At 34.7% G+C, this 20,946-nt stretch overlaps 2 protein-coding genes across 11 annotated transcripts in view; one reads left to right on the top strand and one right to left on the bottom strand.

Annotated features, from left to right (window-relative positions):
• Positions 1-20,946, top strand: part of LOC131045101 (uncharacterized) — a 197,239-nt gene that overhangs the window by 109,436 nt on the left and 66,857 nt on the right. Inside the window, exon 5 of one of the 10 annotated variants that reach the window (XM_057978634.2) lies at positions 13,166-13,184. The exons of the other annotated variants lie outside the window; for them this stretch is intronic. The gene's annotated coding sequence lies outside the window, so the exon portion shown is untranslated. Of the gene's footprint in view, positions 1-13,165; positions 13,185-20,946 lie in introns of those variants that run through there. 10 annotated transcript variants of the gene reach the window in all.
• LOC131045108 (uncharacterized) lies at positions 9,243-11,276 on the bottom strand. The gene is made up of 4 exons (XM_059217492.1): positions 10,658-11,276; positions 10,014-10,561; positions 9,539-9,932; positions 9,243-9,415 (listed from the first exon to the last, which is right to left on the bottom strand). Exons 1-4 carry the CDS (start codon positions 11,274-11,276, stop codon positions 9,243-9,245), a joined length of 1,734 nt encoding a protein of 577 aa, XP_059073475.1.

Below are 20,946 nucleotides of genomic sequence, written 5' to 3'. Positions count from 1 at the left end.
TACGACCACATCGGTCAAATAAATACATGAATGATCCCTGAATAGGAAAGGATCCAATTGAACATGATAAGAAGCAAATACAAGATCAACTGGAGCATCCGCAAAACTAAATCTTCGCAACCCATCATAAGAAAACCATGGTCTAACATGAATATCAGTTTTTCACAAGGGCACAAACAACATGACGACTCCTCAACATTGCTTCTATCAAAGACGACACAACACACTAGCAAACATAAGGGACAAGTGTCATCACATAACCTGATATGGTTACTATGGCAAGTCTTCATAGGTTTCGGCCCCATCCACTGGGTTAACCTGACAACCTATTCCGAACCTCCGACCTATCCAAGCCTCATGTGGACCCACACATCCTTTCGTGAAGACAAGGTTGATGGTTTGCCATTTCAGACCTTCTCACTGCATGCCGAGTCTATACTAGCACTCATCCCATACGTGAGGCATAATTAACTTAGTGTTTTCAATAACTAAACTCTCTAATATGCTATTAGGTTATCACTTATTTAGACACACTTTCGATGGGTTATCCAACAACCACTTTGGGCGCGGCCCCCAATCAAAAGCCACTTTCCCAAATGACACTAGACCATAAACCAATGAACTCCTAAAACCCAGGTATACACCAGGACAAGCTTACGAAGTTCAAAACGGTAGGAATATTCACTTGGTCAAACAAGACTTCATACGAGGTGCACTGACTGGCGGTACTCTAGCTAGAGACTTGGCCAACTATGGTCAACCATGAATCAACATTCGACACCCGCATAAAGGACATGACCAGATACAACACCATCACATGAAAACAGTCAAAACTCGAGATCAAGGACATAAGCAGGTACCCAAATCAATCATATGACAATGTCCAACAAACAAAATCAAAGACTTGGCATTTCTTAAGCAAATGCGAATACAAAAAATTAAGCATGCATAGGCATAGATTGGAAAAGACAATGTTCTTTCCTATTGTTTACACACAACAATCGATCCAGTTTTTTAAAGGATCTAAGTTTTCAAAATACAATAACAGAAAAATCACCATTACAAGATAAATTCAATACCACAATTGCAATAGTACAATTTTGCCTATTTCCCAATACAGAGAAAAATATAAATTAAACAATTTATTTTACTAAATGAAAATATCATTTACTTACCAATTTTCCAAACGATACATTAATTAATTCCCAATATTTCCAAATAATACATTATTTAATTTCCAATATTTCCAATAATATATCATTTAAATTTCCAAAATACCCAATGATATAATATTCCATTTTCCAATTACTCAATTATTATTTTTTTTCATTTCTAAAATTTCCAGATAACCTATTATCATTTAATTTCTCAAATAATATATTCTTGAATAATATATTATTTAAAATTTACCAAATAATATATATATTTTATTTTCAAAATTTTCCAAATAAAATATATTATTTTATCCTTTTCCCAAATAAGATACTTCCTGCAAGCATATAAAAAAAAATACAAAACAATATATATATATATATATATATATATATATATATATATATATATATATATTGTTTTGTATTTTATATCCCCACAACCACGACTGTGTGGAGACCATGCCATGGTCTCCACGCCATGGCTCTCCCCATGGCTTGGGGAAGCCACAACTCTCCCCAGCCATGGGTCGAGACCATGGCTCTCCCCTCAAAGCCCCAATATAACGCTGTTTAATATATATATATTTTTAATTTATTAAAACTAATAAATACAGTACCCAATCTCTGGGTGTTCATAGACCCAGCAAAATAAATCTTTTATTTATTTTTATTTTTTTAAAAAGACAATACTCAGAAATTTTCCGAGAACAAACTCTGGAAATATTTTCTAGAATTAACAAAAGATCAACGTATACATATTTTTCAATCATTCTTCCATCTCCAATCTACCAAGCACAACAAAGATCTCATTTAAAATTGAATTTGAGTACCATATGTTTGGGATTTAAAAGAAATCTTATTGTAAACAGCCAACTCCCAAATTTTGATTTTAAAACAACCTGAGCAACCAAAATCTAAACTTGAGGCTGTAAAAGAAGACAAGGAGGGTTTGGATTGGAGATATAATTACAACTCTCATTTTCCCCAAATAGATGAGATTTTTAATCTTCACAAACATATTTCTACAAAATCCAAAACAACTTCTTTTAAACAAAGAAGCCAACGAAATAAACCAGAGACCTACTTGATTCAGCAATCCTGAAAGAGATTTTGATGAAGAGCCCAACATGCAAGCTCAAGAAATCCTTCCTTTTGCAAAATCCCCAAATTTTCATTCCCAATTTTTTTTTTTTTTTTCAAAATACTCTCCAAAATAATCCTCCCAATATTTTTCCAAAACTTAGGTTAAATGGGAAAAGTTTGAATAAAAATTCATTTTTGGATTTAAAATATTTTCATTTAAAATAAAATTCCAAAAATAATTCTTTCAAACTATATCAAATATATATTAAACTTGTTTTTCTAATTAAAATTGATTTTCTTAAATAATTGAAATCAACCTTTCTATTTTCAAAATGCCAAATCGATTAAATTAATTCTATTTCAAATAAATTTAATCTTTCATTTGAAAAGAACATAAACTGAATAAATTCATCATTAAGATTAACCATTTAATCGAACTTGCTACCAACTTAAATTGAGCAATTCTAATTAATGATTAATCGCATAAAAGGGAACCTTTTAAATTTAGTCCCTTAATTACAATGTGTAAACACACATTTAATAAAATTAAATACTTAATTTAACCACACACAAAACACGCAACCCAAGAAGGCCAAACAAATAGACGACCTGCATACCCAACCAAAGGGGACACTGACGGATGACTAACGACGCTCACTTGAGCACGAGTAGGGTCATACGAGGGTCTTACGACCACCTAATCCAATTTCTAAGGGTCAATGAGGAGCACTCAAACCTGCGAACCCAGGATCTCCTGCAACCAAGAGTCATACATGCATACACATATATATAATAAAAGTGTTAGCCCGAGATTAATAACATGAATTAGGAGAATTAATAAACTTACATACGAATTGATGCGAAAACCACATTAACAGGTACGCACAATAACCAAAACATATGACTATAACATTATAACATGATAAACTAACCAAGGTCAAACTGAGATTAGAATTTGATTAGGGCAGGGATACTACACTTAATTTAGCGTTTAGCTCTTTAGTCTTTTACTTTAACGTTATGTTCTAATTATAGAACATCGTCTTGTAACGTCTATATATATGTGTAAATATTGTTCAATATAATTATCCGATTATTGAATCATTCATTCAATTTCTTTTTCAGACTGTTTGATTTTGCACCAATACGGACTGGTGCCTACTCCGTTGGGCAACAAATTCATGAACAACAAAAAGAGAGGAAATACATCTAGCAAAATATCAACAAAACTAGATTACATTTACATACAAATTAAATATTACACCATACAGATTGGACACACTTAAGAATTCATCTCAGAATTGTAGTATTCCATATGCAGCAAAGGAATGACCATTACAAAGCATCTTTAATATATTAGATGCTATCACACATACATCAAACCCTCATTACAATCAAACCAGCAAATGTGGCACGAGAAAATACATAGCTACGACCATTTATTTCTTTGAATCATTGCAAATCTCCATGAAGACTTAACATTACAAGCAGATGTGCTTTACAATAACCTTCCTACAATTCACAAAATGTATGCCTTCATTTGTAGCTTAGATTGGCAATGTTTGATGCCCTAAACCGACTGCAAGCATTTTCAGACCAAAAAATTGGTTCAATGACAAACCCTTTGAATGAATGAAAAACTTGTATTTATATCATATGGTCTTTCATCTGAGTCCATGGGGAAAATTGAGTCAGGATCAGATATCATTAATGGTATGTGTAGAACAAATTGAGATCTTGCAAAATTCGCTGAAATTGTGTCTTGGAGCCTATGTGAAAATCATTCATGCCATAAACACAAGCATTGCATTAGAAGCAGCATGCTGTTTTTCATCCTCCATGCTGAAAGTACATTTGAATTCGTGCTCTTAAGATGGAAACTGTTCACGGGTGAGAAAAACCCTTTTGGAGAAGTTGCAGTGTTAATTTTGGTCATTAATGGTGCTTCGAGTCATGCAGGGAGGTAGATGGGAATGAATAGTGCAGAACGTTGGAGTTTTGGAGTTTCAGGGATTGTGGGTTGGGGATACCTCATAATCCACACCGCTATTGAGGATTCGGAAACAAGTGAATGGCATACTTCATGCTCAAAGCAAATAGATAAGGGTATCCTTGTATCTCCTATTTCAAGAAGACATGAAGTTTTTGGTATTTGGGGATTGGAGATACAAAGGAATAGGTATGCAAGTGAAGGGATGACTGAAACTTTGGCTCCATAAAGTAACTTAGTGTGAATGATTGGGAAGTTGATATTTAGATGAAAGGCATGTTGGTAAGAAAAAGACCAAAACATGAAAACAGGCAAGGGAAAAGGTGCAGAAAGGAGAGAAGGGATGCTAGGAAGATAAACTTTGATGTTTTTACAGGGCAAAGGGATGAAGGCAAGGAATAGATGAAAGGTTTTCCTGGATGGGAGAGTTTGATATCTCCAAGGACAAAGAAACAAGATGGAGTTGGGAGGAAAGGCATACCAAAAAGGGAAACTCTTAAAGGGATACAAAGAAGGGAAACTCCGAAGTTCTGATAAAAACAAAACCCTTATAAATGCAAATATAAAATACTCCATGCTTAGTACTTTTGAGACTTTTGCAACTTCTAACACATGATAGGCATATGAGGAACAACAAGGATAACACTTGAGTGAAACTGCAAAGTTCAACCTAATTGTAAGTGCCACCATGTTTGTACACTCCTTGGCAATATGTACATAATTTCGAAAGCTCTTTCTCTTGCAAATTCAAATAAATCGTTATAAATATTTTAAATCCTTGCAAATCTTTTTAAATTGCTCCGCCAAGTTTACTTTTTGTGCCTGCATAAGATTTTATGCTTAAAGCCTGCAAATGAAAGACAATATTTTGTGCCCAGATCTGTGTTATTTGACTAAAGAGGGGATTTTATTGTTATCCCTGTTCTTGCAAAAATTGACAAGAGGAGAGGAAGATTCAATAGCAACTTAAATATGGTACAGTTTCACTAGAATAAGTGACCAAAATTATAATCTTTCTCAGAACTCCCTAATTCTGCTAGCTCTTGGCAAACCATATTCAGTTGCTCTGAACCCTTGTAGGATAGAATGCATACACTATAAATGAAATAAATGAACAAAGAATAGTAATTTATATGGGTTACTCATTACATTCTTTCACATTGTGGAGAGCAACAACCTAATTGCCTAACATTAATTGCCCAGCCTACAATATTTATAACATATTACTAACCATATGTCGCAAACTTGAACTCGGAGAGTAGTCGACAAGCCAAACATTTTCAACTTGGAGAGTACTTGGAAAAAATCAACAACTTAAAAACAATTAATTTTTTATTTTTTTTAATGCAAAATATAGCTACAAAATGTATTAAATGAGTCTGGTGGGAGTGTGGTTAAGTGGTGGCATCTCTTGCAAGGGTCTGGGGGCAGTGCCCCCGGCAGAGTTGAGGGGTGCAGCCCCCACCAGCAAACCCAAATGAAGACCTTCAAAACCACACAAACCTTCATTGCGCACACCAGTTTCATATTTTTTAAAAGGCAAAAGGAAATGTTTGGAATGCCAAAAAAATAGATTTTTTCCAGTGTCTAACCTATGTTTTTCCCCTCAGTTTTGAAATGTTGCTGGTGCTGGGAGTTAAATGGAAAAAACTTGCTGATTTTTTGGTGGGTACTCTCCAAAAATTCAGCGAGTTTTTAAAAAAAAATGTAGCAAGTAAATTTCGCCAAAACTCATGAGCAGAGTAGCCGGAAACTCCTATGTCTCTCCTTGGGTGCACGTATCCCCATATCCAAAACAGATGCATATCCAATACAGCTCGGATATACATTGGATACTGTACCCACGCATGTCCAAAAAACCTTGATTTCATACCAAATACTATGTGATTTTTAAAAAAAAATTGACGTAAATCTCCCTAAATTTAATTTAAAATAAAACTTCATTCATCCAATTTAAAAAAGAAAATTGGTATAAACAAAACCTACACAAATTGAGAAAGACAAATGAAATGTTTTTCTATTTCAGTGACCCGTGTTTTGGGTTATCTTCCCATGCAACTCCACTATTTTTGCATATTGTAAATTGTTAAATCAACTTATAATTATTTATGTAGCAATTATGTGTCTATATTGCTTTTAGAGTAATGAAAATCTCCTCTAATAACTTAGAAATTGTGTTAAGTATATGTGTATGTGTTTTTTATGAATGTCGTATCCAGCCGTATCCATATTGGGGGTCTTAAAAAATGGCTGTATCCGTATCCGATACCATATCCGTATTTGTATCCATATCCGTGTCCATGTAACTTTGCTCACGAGCGAAAACAATGTGAGTACTTGGCAACTTGCAAAGTATGTAAACTATCTTACTAACAAATAATATTACATTACAAATACAAGAATCAAGGTAATGAAATAAGTTTATAACCTTTAGTTCTAGCACTAATATAGTTACAACTTACACCTATTACAACACTAACACTACAAACAGAGAACATGCCTTTGACACAATACAAACAGAAAACATACCTTTTGATCAAACATAATTGGTAGATATTTAGATGAAGTAGATAAGATCCATAGATGTGAAGGGAGTGGAAAATTTGTTTAAAGAATATAATGATACCATTTTTGGTGAGTCACCAATTGGATTGCCAGAAAGATTTCTCAGAATATGAATTTAACTGCAGAAGTTAGTTTGCTAAATAAAGCTCCACATAGAATTGTGTTCACTTCCACCATAAGTGAAAATTCAATAAGTCCAAGATTTGTTAGAGGCTTCACTAGTAAAACTTTGATCCCATGTGCAATATTAGTAGTGTTGACCACAAAGAAGGATGGAGAATGGAGAATGTATATAAACTTGAGCAATAAATAAGATCATCATGAAATGACACGCGTGTAGTATCCGTCTAAATTAAAAACTAATTTAAGTTGTAAAATATCTACTTGCATGTTTACAAACTTTAAAGTGTTTTTTGGGGGTGATTTCATGTTTAGGCTGAATAAATTTAAATGTGATCGTTTTGGAATTGCCTAGTGTAGAAGTTTGAGAAACTCTTTAACAAGTCAAAGGATTTTATTCTTTTTGACTAAAAATAAATCCTGAGACTAGATGCTTATGTTGTTCAGCTAATGCAAAAACTGAACAATGCAAGTACACATACATGTTTGAATAGGTTAAAACACATAAACACAAACCCTGTGGTAAGTTAAATGCAGGACTCGATGTAAAGACACAATCTTCACTTTTGAGCTAACTCACAATACAAACCTTTAAAATGCGTCAAAGGAGTTTAACCCTTAGCACACATAAGAAGACATCTCAATCAATATTCATAAGCAAGATAGGTGTAAGAAATGCCAATGAGTGAATAACAAATTTTATGTAACAATAATGCTGAATAATTTATAAATAACAACTCCAACTATATGCAAACGTGAGAATTACCATTGATAAAATTAAGTGCATAAAAGACACTAATTTATGCTAATTTTATGAACAATTGAATGAGAATAAATGAGTTAAAGTAACAATACCTCTACCCTAACGACAATTGCTTGTGTAATGTGTAGAGTCTGTAGACATTACAAATTATCTTGTCTACTAATTCAAATATTACGACATACAATTGCCAGTTGAATTAACAATTAAAATTGTTACAATTTGTCTTTAGTGGTGATGTCTCTCACATGATGAGATAGATGAACAATAACTGACTCTTGGCCATAAATAGGATGCTAAATAATAGCAGAAAGCTATAAATAGCGGGCTCTGTCTAAAAATAGAAAACTTGAAATATTGCTCTTCTCTTCAGAAAATGGAGATGAGCTATTTTCAGCATGGGTTAAAAACAGACTTATTTGGAAGGCCACTATGAATGATTTTGATGATGCTTTGAATGGTTTGATTCAACCGATGCTTTCCTCTATTCTAATGAAGTTTAGCAAATCATTTGATGAAACTCTTGACAATTTGTCAATCACGGACCTGGATTTGAAACTCTCTTTTCCATGGATTTTGTTGTATCTTGCCAACTTGAATGTTTTTAGAAACCCTAGAGCACTTTGCAAATACACATTTTCAAATCCTTGGAAAACTTTCAAATGGCTCTTTGAGTAAATATTAATTGGAGTTTGCAGGTGTAGAAGAATTGAGGTTGAGAGTACTCTTCTTGATTTTGTGTGAAGGAGTGATATGCAAAGGGTCTATTTGAAAATAACTCTTCCACTAAATTGGGTGCTGTCTCCCTCTAAAAATATAAGTGCTTGTATTTTTTGTTTAACCTTATAAGGTTTTGAGTTGAATATAACTGTCACTTACTATATATTGAAGACTCGTTTTAGTTTTTGGACGTCTAAATCTCTCAATGAACTGTGTTTTTTATCTACCTCATGCACCCTTCATTGAACATTTTTTGACTTAAATGTTGAAAAGAAATTCGCTTAGTCAATGTTTGCCTTAGAGGACCATAATTTTGACAAATTGATTTTATTCTCTTTTTAATGCCCTTTCCTGTTGGACATTTTTATAAGTCTGCACTTTATACTTGTGCGTGCACCTTTATATGGCTGCGATGTTCTTGGATTTTAGTCTATTTTATTTGTTATGCCCTAAGTCACAAGGTTCGAGTTCGAGTTCGAGTTCGGCAGCTATGGAGTTCGGATGAAGTTCGGCAAGGGCAAAAAGTTCGGAAAAAAAAATCGGCATCAAATTCGCCTTATATAATTTTTTTTTTAAATTAGTAATATATCCAACAAATTATCAATATACTCAAAGTTAAGATTGCAGAATAGATTCAAAATCATTATAGAAAGATGCAAAATTCTTAATATAAAGTTATAAACCATAGGAAACATGTGATATCATGATTGTCAAGTTTTTTTTAATCAAAAAGATACAATCAAACGTCGAGACTTTAGAACTTCAAAAAAGCTACAAGCCTACAAGTCATCAAGACTGCGAAGATGTTTTTAGTCAAAAAGGTATAATCAAAATTCAAGACTATAGAGCTTCAAAAAAGCTCCAGGTCGTCAAGAGCACATGGCTGAGTTGCTGCTGTAGCATCATAATCATCAGTATCACTGCCCAATTCATCATCCACAAAGTCATCCTCAGGCTCATCTGCAACTCCAGTTACCATGCCTTCTGAAATTTGTTGTTGTGAAGAAGATGTGGAGTCATTTGCTGATCTATTCATGAACAATTTTAAATTGCTCCGAATGTAGACAAGATCTCCCAACTTTCCGGACAGCAACTTGTTCCTCTTTTTGGAATGGATGTGGTCAAAGCAACTCCAGTTCCTCTCACAAGCTGATGAACTGGCTCCCTGACTCAATATTCGAATGGCAAAGCGTTGTAGTTCAGGATTTTGTGCTCCATAGCTCATCCACCATCTATAGCTAGGTACCTCATCTCGTGTCATATCATCTCGGGCTGCTTCTATTCCAAACAACCCCTCTGCTCTCTTGTATTTCCAACTTTGGTCTCTAATTAGACCTGCAATTGTTCTATCTTGTTCAAACCTGCTAATGGCTTCATAAAACCCTGGCATGATTTCAGGATCAGCTTGTCTATCAATATGAAATAACTTAGGCTCCAAATAGCATGCTGCTGCATGCAAAGGTGTGTGCATCATCTTCCATCTGGAATCAACTGTCTCCCAAATCTCCATGTACTCTGCTTCTACATTATTTAGTGCTCGCTGAATAGATTCCTTACAACGGTCCATGCTTTCATAAAGCATGCCAAGGCAAGGAGTGTCACCATCCACCATACGAAGAACATCAACAATTGGTCCACATATATTCAAAACTTTTGCTCCACTCTCCCAAAAGTTGCTGCTCAAAATGATTTGCTCTATGTTCTTCCCCTTAGCACTTTTAGAAAGTGCTGAACTTTCCCACTCATTGGAACAAACAACCAATCTCAAAGCTGCTTTCTCTTCAATCACTCTTTTCAAAGTGATATAAAATGAAGCAAACCTTGTGTCACAAGGCCTCAACAACTCCCTAGATGCATGTTGCCTGTATAGACTCAATGTGAGACGGTGGTTTCTAATGAAATTTGCCACTGCTCTTCCTCTATGGATTGCTTCATGTATCCATGGGAATTTTGCCAAGTCATGAAGTAGCAAATCTAGACAATGGGCTGCACATGGGCTCCAATATATCTGTGGGTACTTCTCTACAATCAGCTTCCCAGCACCCACACAATTCGCTGCACTATCAGTAACCACCTGAACCACATTTTCCACCCCTACTTCAACAATGGCTTCATCTAGTATCTGAAAAATATATTCTGAAGTTTTCTTCTGGTTCATGGTGTCAATCACTTTCAAGAAGACAACACCTTCAGGGCAAGCTACTAAAACATTAATCAATGGCCTTTGACATATATCTGACCATCCATCACTCAATATGGTGCAACCTGTTACTTTCCAAGAAGCTTTGACCTCAGCTAACTTTTCTGTCACTCTATCTTTTGACCTCTCTAAAAGAGTTGTTTTGAAAGCCTCTGAAGTTGGAGGTGTGTACCCTTTGCCAAACTCTGCAACTTTCTGAATTGCATTACGGAAATGAGGATTTCTTGCCACGTTGAATGGAATGGCACTTGTATAAAACAAATCAGCCAATGCATCATCCACTTGTTGTTTCTCTACCGGTTTCCAAAAGCTTTTCAGTGTTCCACTTTCTCCTGATGCACCTGTGGCCTTAGGTAAACTGGAAGAGGCATTGGGTAAACTGGAAGAGGAAGAGATAGATGTGAACCTGGACACATCCTCTTGAATTCTTTGTTTTTTTTGTGTCGTCTTGAGCATTCCTACAATCGAAGAGGACTGTTCTCTTTCTAAACCAGCTCTCATTTGTGCAGTCATTTTTGGACATGCACTAACACCTCCTCCTTTACCCCCACTGATTCCAAGTAAGTGGTCTCTTGCCCTTGTTAAACTTCCTTTGAAAGGTTTCTTACATTCCTTACAAAAGAGCTCATTACCATCACGTGTCACATATTTCCATACTAGAGAATCTGATTTTTTAGGAGGCATTTTGTTACAATCTGTAATGTTTCAAAAGAAAAACAATATTTAGTATTTAAATTATTTACATTCTATTTAAAAAACATCAAAACTAAATATATGAAATTTTTACTTTTGACTCTAAAAAGGAAAAGTAATATTAAATTATATTTCAATAAGCATAAAACAAAAATATATCAATTTTTATTATAAAATCTGAATATATCTTCTAAAACATGTTTTATCTTTTTATGTAAAACATAAAACATAAAATATAAAACATATAAAATATAAAAACATCTATTTAAAATATAAATTAGAAAACATAAAATTTATCTAAAATACAAATATTATTATAAAATATAAAATTTATCTTAATATCTAATAAAACATAAAAATATAAAAACATTTATATAAAAGATTGGAGAATATCTTAATATCTAAGAAATATAAAATATAAAAACATTTAAATATAAATATAAAATCTTAATATAAATATAAAATATCTTAATATAAATATAAAACATCTTAATTTCTTTATATAAATATAAAATATAAAAACATTTAAATATAAATAAATAATAATCTATATAAATATAAAATATTAATAATATCTAATAAATTATTATAAAATATAAAAAAAAGGTGGGAAGAAACAATGGCGTACCTGAACACGCAGGCCCGAATGGAGATCCCGCAGCCCGAATGGAGATCACGCAGCTCGAATGGAGATCACGCAGCCCGAACACACAGGCGCTCGAGTGGAGATCACGGCGCGAACACACGCAGGGTGCAAACTGCAAACACACAGGCGCCAACAACAGGTGCGAACACGGCACGCATAGGCACAAACACGCAGGGTCAGGCACGAACACGGCACGCACAGGCACGAACACGCGACGCACAGGCACAACGCGAGCGGAAAAACAAACAAAAACCCTATTCCGCGCGGCGCGATAATATTTATTAAAAAAAAATGACGTAAACCCTAAAAAGCGCCCACAAAAAAATGTTTCGAAAACCGGGACGAACTTTAGGCGTATTTTTACGATTTTTTGGCAGCGTTTATGGGTTCGCCGAATTTCGAACTCCAAGCCAGAAGTTCGGCGAACTCTGTGACTTAGGTTATGCCCCTCCCACGTCTCCCAGCTGAGACTTATAATTTGAATAAATAAAAAGTGTTAATTAACATCATATTTATTATATTATTTTTTAAAATAATAATAATATTAATTATTTCAATATAACAAATATTAAATCTGTGGGCTGACCTGTCTTAATTTGAAACAATAATAATGTTTTTTCTTGGGCCGACCTATTTCTTCACAAACAGGTACAAAAGTAAGGTTTATTTGATCATTTGGGAGGGAGCAATTTACAATATGACATTTTGTTTGCTTGAATTCATTTTTATAAGCCTGCACTTTATACTCGTGCATGCACCTATATATGGCTGTGATGTTCTTGGATTTTAGTCTATTTAATTTGTTTTGCCCCTCCCACATCTGCCAACTGAGGCTTATAATTTAAATAAATAAAAAGTGTTTATGAACACCATATTTATTATATTGTTAATATTTTAATAATAATAATATTAATTATTTCAATAATAATAAATATTAAATCTGTGGGCTGGGCTGACCTGGTCATAATTTGAAATAACAATAATGTTTTTTCTTGGGTTGACCTATATCTTCACAAACAGGTACAAAAGTAAGGTTTATTTAATCATTTGGGAGGTAGCAATTTACAGTTTGACATTTTGTTCGCTTGAATTCAAGAGCTTTCCTGCAAGGACAAAAACCTTTGAAGAAATTATCAAAGGTAGGATAAAAATCCTACTCTTTGATTCGCAGTCCTATTTCTAGGATTGTTTTGTGCTGATTGTGAATTTGTTTATCCTTTCATGGATTCTCCAGGGCTAGAAGCACCATCTACAGGCCACCAATTTCTCAAGGATCTGATTTAGCTAGCCGCTTCATTGAGAAAGACAATTCCAGGTGAATGTTTTTTATTACAGTTCATATTATGAACCCTGAGCTTGGATTAGTAGATGTGGGGCAATTTAGAGAAATCTGAGCAAATTGAAATATGGGCATGAGTGAAAGGGGACTACATGGGATCGTCTTTGACAACTGTCATGCAAATCTACAAGCGTCATAACAGTGTACATGCCTAGGATAGCATTTGGTATGAATGTGAGCCCCAACAATACATTACTTTGTTAACAGTTCTGATATTTCTGTAACAATCTATTGAAGGGCTCTATATTGGTATCAGCACTTACCTTATTACCTTACTGTAACTCAGAAATAATCACTTCTATTGCTGATATTATCTTTAATTCTGAAATGTTATTGAATTCAGGGGTTTTCTGCAGTTTTGGTAAGCTGTGGCAGTCATAATTCATTACAAAAGGCCTCTTGTACTGAACAATGTATTGCTAGAGCATTGATCATAGTGAATTCATTGATGTTTAATTCTGAGTAATTGTTTTTAGATCCAAGCATACATATATCTTAGCTATGATAATATGAATCCTGGAAGTTGATAAATCAGTCACTAGGTTAGACATTATCCTAGGATCATCACATTGGTATCAGAGCCATTGATCCTGCCAGCCTGCAGGGTGAGGCTAACATTGTAATGTCCCCACTTTGAAATAAAAATTAATAATAAAATTAAAATATTTAAAATTAAATTAAAATATAAAATTAAATAATTAAATATAATTAAATATGATTAATTAATTAAGTTAATGAAAAGTCAAAAGACATGAAAGGAAAAGTCCACGATGAGATATAAAAGGGAGAAGAGAACCTCATTTGAGAGGGGGAATAATTTGGAAATGAGAAGTGCAGATCTGATTTAAATAATAAGTGCAGATCTGATTATGAGAGGTTGTGTCCCTTTCAAAGGGCAGAAATAATGAAGAGTTGCACTCTTTCAAAGGGTGCTAATGGTGAAAGGGTGTGTCTCTTGCCAAAGGGTATACACGATGAAGAGGTGTGACCTCTCCCTCACATTGAGAGATATAAAGGAAAGGAATCAAAAGCATCTAGTAAGATCACCATTGATCAGATCAGATCAGAATTGTTATCAAGTTACAGGCAGTAACATTTGTGTTCTTGGTGGTATGCATGGGGATGTGCTTAATATGTATGGTTAGTATATGAAGCCTGATAAAGTTATGCAGAATCTAGTAATAATATTGTCATAAACTGCAATATGTATGACAGTCATACTTAATATCATATATATTCATAATACATTAGAAGTTAGTATACTTATAGTCTAAATCATGTTATTACTGTCAGTATTTAAGAAGATGGGGATAAGATGTTCCAAAGAGGGGCAGTCTAAATCCAAGGAATAGGTTAAGTCCCAAGATAGGGTGGGGATCAGCGACCCATAAGCCTTGAGGGTATAGACCCAAGATAGGTAAGGGCTTGGATCTGTAAACTTTGAGGGAACCTATTGTATTTGGTCTCTAAGCGCTTTGGTAACATACGTAAACCCTTCTCCCTTAAAACCGAAGTAGTAGCAGGGTCTGATATCTATATTAATAATGATATTAATCATCTAATGAGGAAAATAGATAAGCACTTGTTAATAACTAATTGAAAAATATCAATCAATTTTAATATATTAAAATAGATCAGGTAGGGGACATTACAAACATCTTGAGGCATCCCAATCAAAGAGTCTCGAGGATCTACAAAGGAAGAGGGCATGGATCTTATTCAAGAGTTATTATACAAACTTGAGGCTCCCAAAATTGTTGACCAGTATCGAAGGCTTTCAGATGATATCAAATCTTGTATACCCTTTGATGAGTACTTGGAGGCACTTGGGATCAATTACCTTAACAAAAGAGGCCTATATGACAACATAAAATGAAAGAAAGAAGAGCCCAAGCTGATGGAACATGTAACAGTAAAAGGTACATCAGAGGCAGAATCACAAAAGGAGGACAAGAAAGCAATTGATAGTAGAGTAGGAAGAAAAATCAAAGCTACAAGACATCATGGAGCAAGAACGAGAGGAACTCTATAAGCAAATGACCGATGAAGTGAAGGTGGGAAAGACTCCATTTGTGGGGCGCAAAGAGTTCGAGTTGAAGGAAATTGTGTCAATAATTGCAATTGATATCAAAAAAGCATCCACCCTATTTTCAGGTATGGAAGCAATTGGACATTTAATGATGATTTGCATGATGTTGTGAAGAATGATTAGAGTAAAATTGATCCCCATGAGGAGGAATTACAATTTTACCATGAAGACCTAACAAAATTGGAGAGATGAAAGTTATACTCTGGATCCCTTTCTTCAGGATCATGGACATTCACATGTAATGGAGTGGGAGCAAGGAAACTATGTATCGGATGGAGCTACTCCCATTATGGCATGTAAATCTTCCATCCTCTACATATGGATAGAGCAACAACTAAGCTTGTTTGCGAGCAAGCGTGAGTTATGTCTTGAGACTAACATGTTGACTTATCTTCTTGATGAGATCTCATAGGGTTATGGGATGCTTGTTGAAGATTTGTAATGTGATAGAAAGTCGCCTAAAATGGGTTACACAATGTGTATCATCATGGAAGAAAATACCATGATGATACACACCAACTACATAGAAGTTGACTAGGAAACATTCAAAGTCCTTGGCTCCAAGATTGATGAGCTCATTGATGGGTTAGATTGTAGTCATGAGAAGGAAACTTTTGGTCGGTACATGATGGGTCTTGAAGAGGCAAATAGGGACATCGAAGGAAAATGGATGCATTCACCAAGTTATCACTTCACCACTCTCGAAGACCAAATGGAGATAGTCATCTTGGGAAGCTTGAGGCTAGATGAAGATCAAGGTTTTGATGTCGCTCCAATAGATTTGGAGAATTCTGCCTGCTAAGAAGAGAAACGCTTAATGAGTTTTGTGCGTTCCCATGGAGAGAGCTGTGTAATCAATTTTGATGGCTATTCAAGGAATGTCTGTGACTCAGAAACTAAAGGTCTTCCCAATGGAAATAATGTATCTACAACTAGAGGTTGTCTATGTGAGTTTTGAAGAGATTTCTCATCAATTGTTTTGAAAAAGGTTATTCAAATGGTAAATGTGATGAGGTCCATAGCTGAAAGAAAGGTTGAAGCTATATGCCTACTCACAAAGATGGTTCATTCATGTGCAGCACAAGAGGTTGGCAAAAGTTTGACTTTGAAATTATCAAGGGATGAGATTGTAACATCTACGTTGACGACACTATCAAAAATTACCATTGGATCAATAGTGACACCCCTAGATCAGATTCTAAGCAAGCTTTGGATCACTATGTCACTGGTGTGGATTCTCATGAACTTACAGAATTAATATCCATAATTGAGATTAGCTGTCTTCACCTTGGGCAGGTAGCAGTTTACTTGTTAGTGGATCTAACATGCAACATTGAAAAGTTATGGCCAAAAGTGCAGGATGAGGTTTCTACAAACCAAACAAGAATAGTTGTTGTTCTAGAAGATTCTTGGAGGACAATAGATAGGTATACAAATGATTCTTCCCAGGTATACCATCCAGTACAAGTTACATTATTAGTTTTTGATCAAATTGCCATAGAATTCAAGGATCAATAGGAAGGATTGTTCAGTGTAGAAAATGCCAGATATGCTTCCTCTGTAGTCAAGGAAAAATTGGTCACTTTGGCAGGGGAAGACCCTTTTTTATTTAGCAATTGTTTTAGGTGAGGTTGGAGAGTGTCCTATTGTATGTCATACAACAATAGACTGAATCAAAGGCATGCTTGAAGTCCTTGTGAAAAGACAAAGTACTTATGTTCTAAGTCACAGGGTTCGCTGAATTTCATGCTTGAAGTTCGAAATTCGGCGAACATTTAAAATAGGTATGGAATTTTCAAAAATTTGCTTCTATATTCGTATGGAGAAAGAGCTAGATTTTTATTAGAATATATTTTGGGAAAAACGTTTTCGTAGGGTTTTCTTTACAGGTTTTTAAAGCTAGGGCACACATTTCTTCTACCGCCTTTTCACGTAGCTCGTCCAATCCCTTGTTAGGCATTTCGTTTGTGGTGTGTGATGAGTCGAAGGGATGAGCTACGCATTTCCGCAGCATGTGACGAGAGTCAAAGCCACGATCCATGCATTCTTTGGCACAAATTTCTTCAACAACATTTCTTCGACCACGACATCAATTCTTTAACATGGATTTCTTCTGCGTATTTTCTTTTTCTTCTTATGTAGGCGGTAATAAGCCTTTCGAAAGGTTAACTATTTGTTATTTAATTAAAGTTTTTCTTTAGTTCTTCCTATATGCTTTATAACATTTTAAATATGTATAATTGACTTTACAAAAATTTAATTATTATTTTTTATTTTTCTTAAAATTTTATTAAAAGTTAACATTAAATAAATTTAAATTGAATGTTATGTATTTTTTAATTATTAAATTATCATTTAGTAGATTTAAATTTAATATTATTTTATTTTATTTATTTATTTTTAATATGAATTAATAATTAAAATTTAATATTTAATATATTATTAATTTTGTGGATTTACTATTATTTTTATTAATTTAAATTATATGTATAAGGCGAATTTAATGTCAAATTTTTTTCCGAATTTTTTAGCCTTGTCGAACTTCATCCGATTTTTATTGTTGCTGAAATTGAACTCGAATTCGAACCTTGTGACTTAGCTTATGTTATTAAGCTCATGTGCACTCTTTGTTGTTGCCATCTATTGTGTCTTGATAAACTCGAGGCAGAAGGAAGACTTGATTTCAGAGTCTACAATAAAGTGAAGCAGCTTACTGTATGTGTTTTGCAGCTAAGTTGTGATTATCTTTTATGCTATTTAATCCCAGCACTATTGAAGTCATGCCAAGCTCATAAATTTGGATTGGCAAATGAACAATGGGTCTTGAGTGATTATGTTGCTGTACATGATAAAATGGAAACAATGGAAACAGATCTGTGTTTATCAAGACTATTGTTGGGCCCAAGATGAAAAGCTAACTTTGGGTGTTGCAAATGAAATGATTAATCAATTTATGGAGAGCTTGCAAAATTGGAATGCACGCTGCCTGTCCTAGCACTTGGCCTGTAGTAAGTATATACTTCAGCATCTAGTAGAAAGAGTGCATCCTTGCCCTGAGACATCCACCATCCAATAAGGTTGGTTTGAGCTAATGTAGCTCTATCCATCCATGCCTTCAGTTTCCTAAGGGTTGGACAATGAAGATTGACAAAGGCTAGCCACTATGTGTGAAGTATAGAAGAATTTTCATCAATACACATTTTTCGAAGGGTCTTCATGGGCTCTTCTTTCATCTGTTCATCATGATGCACTCTTTTGGGCCTAACTTCATACCTTTTTGGATTTAGAGCATAGGCTGCCATGTGAAGTGGGGCGTTCATGGTGTTTTTTTGCCACGTCACAAGGGGATGCTCCTCATAAAATTCCAATTAGGATATCTTGTATGACTGGCTTTCTTTATTTTCCCAAGCATGCCATCAAATGTCTTATGAATCTCTCTAAATCTATGAGAGTTTGTATCAGCATATCTTATGACTTTCACAATAGGTGTGATGGAGCAAACATATTTGCAAGTGCAAACAAGTTACAAAATTTAAAATTTCAAAAATGATTAAGAATTCAAGACTCAAATGGCAGAGTGAATGCTAATACAAAGAATGAAAATAATTGTTAATGATTTTTTGTTTCACATTTCTTCCTTAAGTTGTGTTGGCCTTAGTTTATCTACTCCACTTTGAATTTATGATTGTTAATTATAGAGGCTTTTGTATGTCGAACATCCTCTTTAACAAAATGAACTAGCTAGCATGTCTAGTATCCAATGTCAATTAATGCATTGTTTAATGCATGAACACATGGGGTCTACAAAATGTGCTTCTTGTTAATTTTGTGACTCAGACCAACAATCAGATTTTCAGTATTTAATTATTTGCTAATATTAAGTAAACTATAAACAAGTAAATGAAAGAGAGACAACAAGTGCACAAGAGACCAACACAATTACCCTGGGAAAACCTCCAAGGAGGAAAAACCCAGCACTAAAGACCCACAGGTCAGATTATGCATTCACTCTTGAATTGTAACAATACAATACTTAGCTGGAACCTTCAACCTCTTATCAGATCTGCTCCTTTTGTCATATCAGATCTGCACTTCTAATTTCACCAAGTCTGCACCAAGTCTGCTCTTTAATGCACTCTCTAACAGAAATTAGGAACACCAAAATAGCTTTGTCTTTCTTCAATAAGTTCGCCCAGTTCACTTCTTAATTTCGCACACCAAGTAGCAGAAGAATTTCGCTGATTGCATAAAAATGATTGATTTGATCTTGGCAAATGGTCTTTATTTATATGGCAGATAACTTTCAAGTCGGCCTTAATTAGAATTTAACTTTGGTGCCAAAATGGTTTTGGAGTGGCGTGTCATTATGGGGCAGGCCCTGTTTAGGGGCATGCTACTCTCTTTAGGTCCAGCCCTACACGTTAACCTTGAAAGGGGACCCAACCCTTTAGGGGTTCGGATGTTGCCTTTAGGCAATCCGAACCCCCTTTCCTAGTTACAATCAATACTTGTAAGCACCCTTCACCATCAAGCCAGCTAACTTACATACATGGGTTGAATTGGTCACCACTTGCACAACATTAGAGACTCCAACCTCTTCTATGGCATTCTTTACAATCTGAAATTGGAAGTTTGCATCCTTTCTCCTCCTTGAACAATCAATAGTTCTAAGTTAAAAAGAGCTTATTGAACATGCAACAATGATATTGATGATTGGTCGACGTTTGATATTGGTTCACCCATCCATGTGATGGAGCATCCGTCTCTTATCTAAATTTGCCTTATTTCTTCTGTCCACACACTCACTTTTGAATATTTTCTATCAAGGAGTGTGGTGTGTAACTTATGTTATGTAGGGGGGCAAATGAAAAACCAACAACTTTTATATCTTTGAACATTTGTTTGAAATAGGGAGAATGTGCCACATGAATGGCATTGACAAAAAAAAATTGCAATGGAAAACTTGGTCGATTCTCATGATTGTGTATTAAACAATCTTGCAACAGTATTAATTCTTTCTTTTCGTTAGTAGAAGTAGAATCCTCTACCTTTTACTTCCAACATCTATGGTTTCAGCAGCCAATGACACTTTAGATTGCATAGTCTCCATTTGAATTTCCTTATTTCTTGCTTCCCCTTCCATGTGCAACTTACTTCCTTGATCTTCTTAGCTAAGGCTATTTTCTCACAACATTTTACCCTTGGTCCATTAATCCACAAAAGATAAGAATAAACTCTTATATATCTGCCCCTGTAGTCTTTCTTGCACAAATGACACAGCCATACTCTACTCCCCCCTAATTTTTTTCTTGCCTTTTCTACGCATGTTTTGAATTGTAAAAGATTTTTTTGGGGATTAAGTGGGCCTTTTGCATATTGTTTGAGGAGTTGAGAAGGGCATTCAAATGGGTTATTTGAACTTACATTCCCTCCAACACTCGCATACCTTGAAGAACCCACAATAGCAGTCATACTTCTATGACCTCTTGTTCTTTGTTTGATTTCAAGTTCAACTTTTTTATTCTCACTACCCTCATTGCTGCTTATTGTGTTTCTTTTTGAAAATTTAAAACACAACTGCAAGTGC

Source organism: Cryptomeria japonica, chromosome 3 (genome assembly GCF_030272615.1).
Source record: "Cryptomeria japonica chromosome 3, Sugi_1.0, whole genome shotgun sequence".
In the NCBI taxonomy this organism is placed as follows: Eukaryota; Viridiplantae; Streptophyta; class Pinopsida; order Cupressales; family Cupressaceae; genus Cryptomeria; species Cryptomeria japonica.
Note: the sequence above shows the minus strand (reverse complement) of the source record. Positions and strands in the feature narration are given on the sequence as shown.

Excerpts from the sequence above, each read along its gene's own strand:
- LOC131045108 (XM_059217492.1), bottom strand. The coding sequence starts at position 11,276 with ATGCCTCCTAAAAAATCAGATTCTCTAGTATGGAAATATGTGACACGT. Across the intron at positions 9,933-10,013 it reads TATGTGGACCAATTGTTGAT|CGAGCACTAAATAATGTAGA; the intron begins GTTCTTCGTATG and ends GAATCTATTCAG. Across the intron at positions 9,416-9,538 it reads GGGAGCCAGTTCATCAGCTT|CAAATGACTCCACATCTTCT; the intron begins GTGAGAGGAACT and ends TGAATAGATCAG.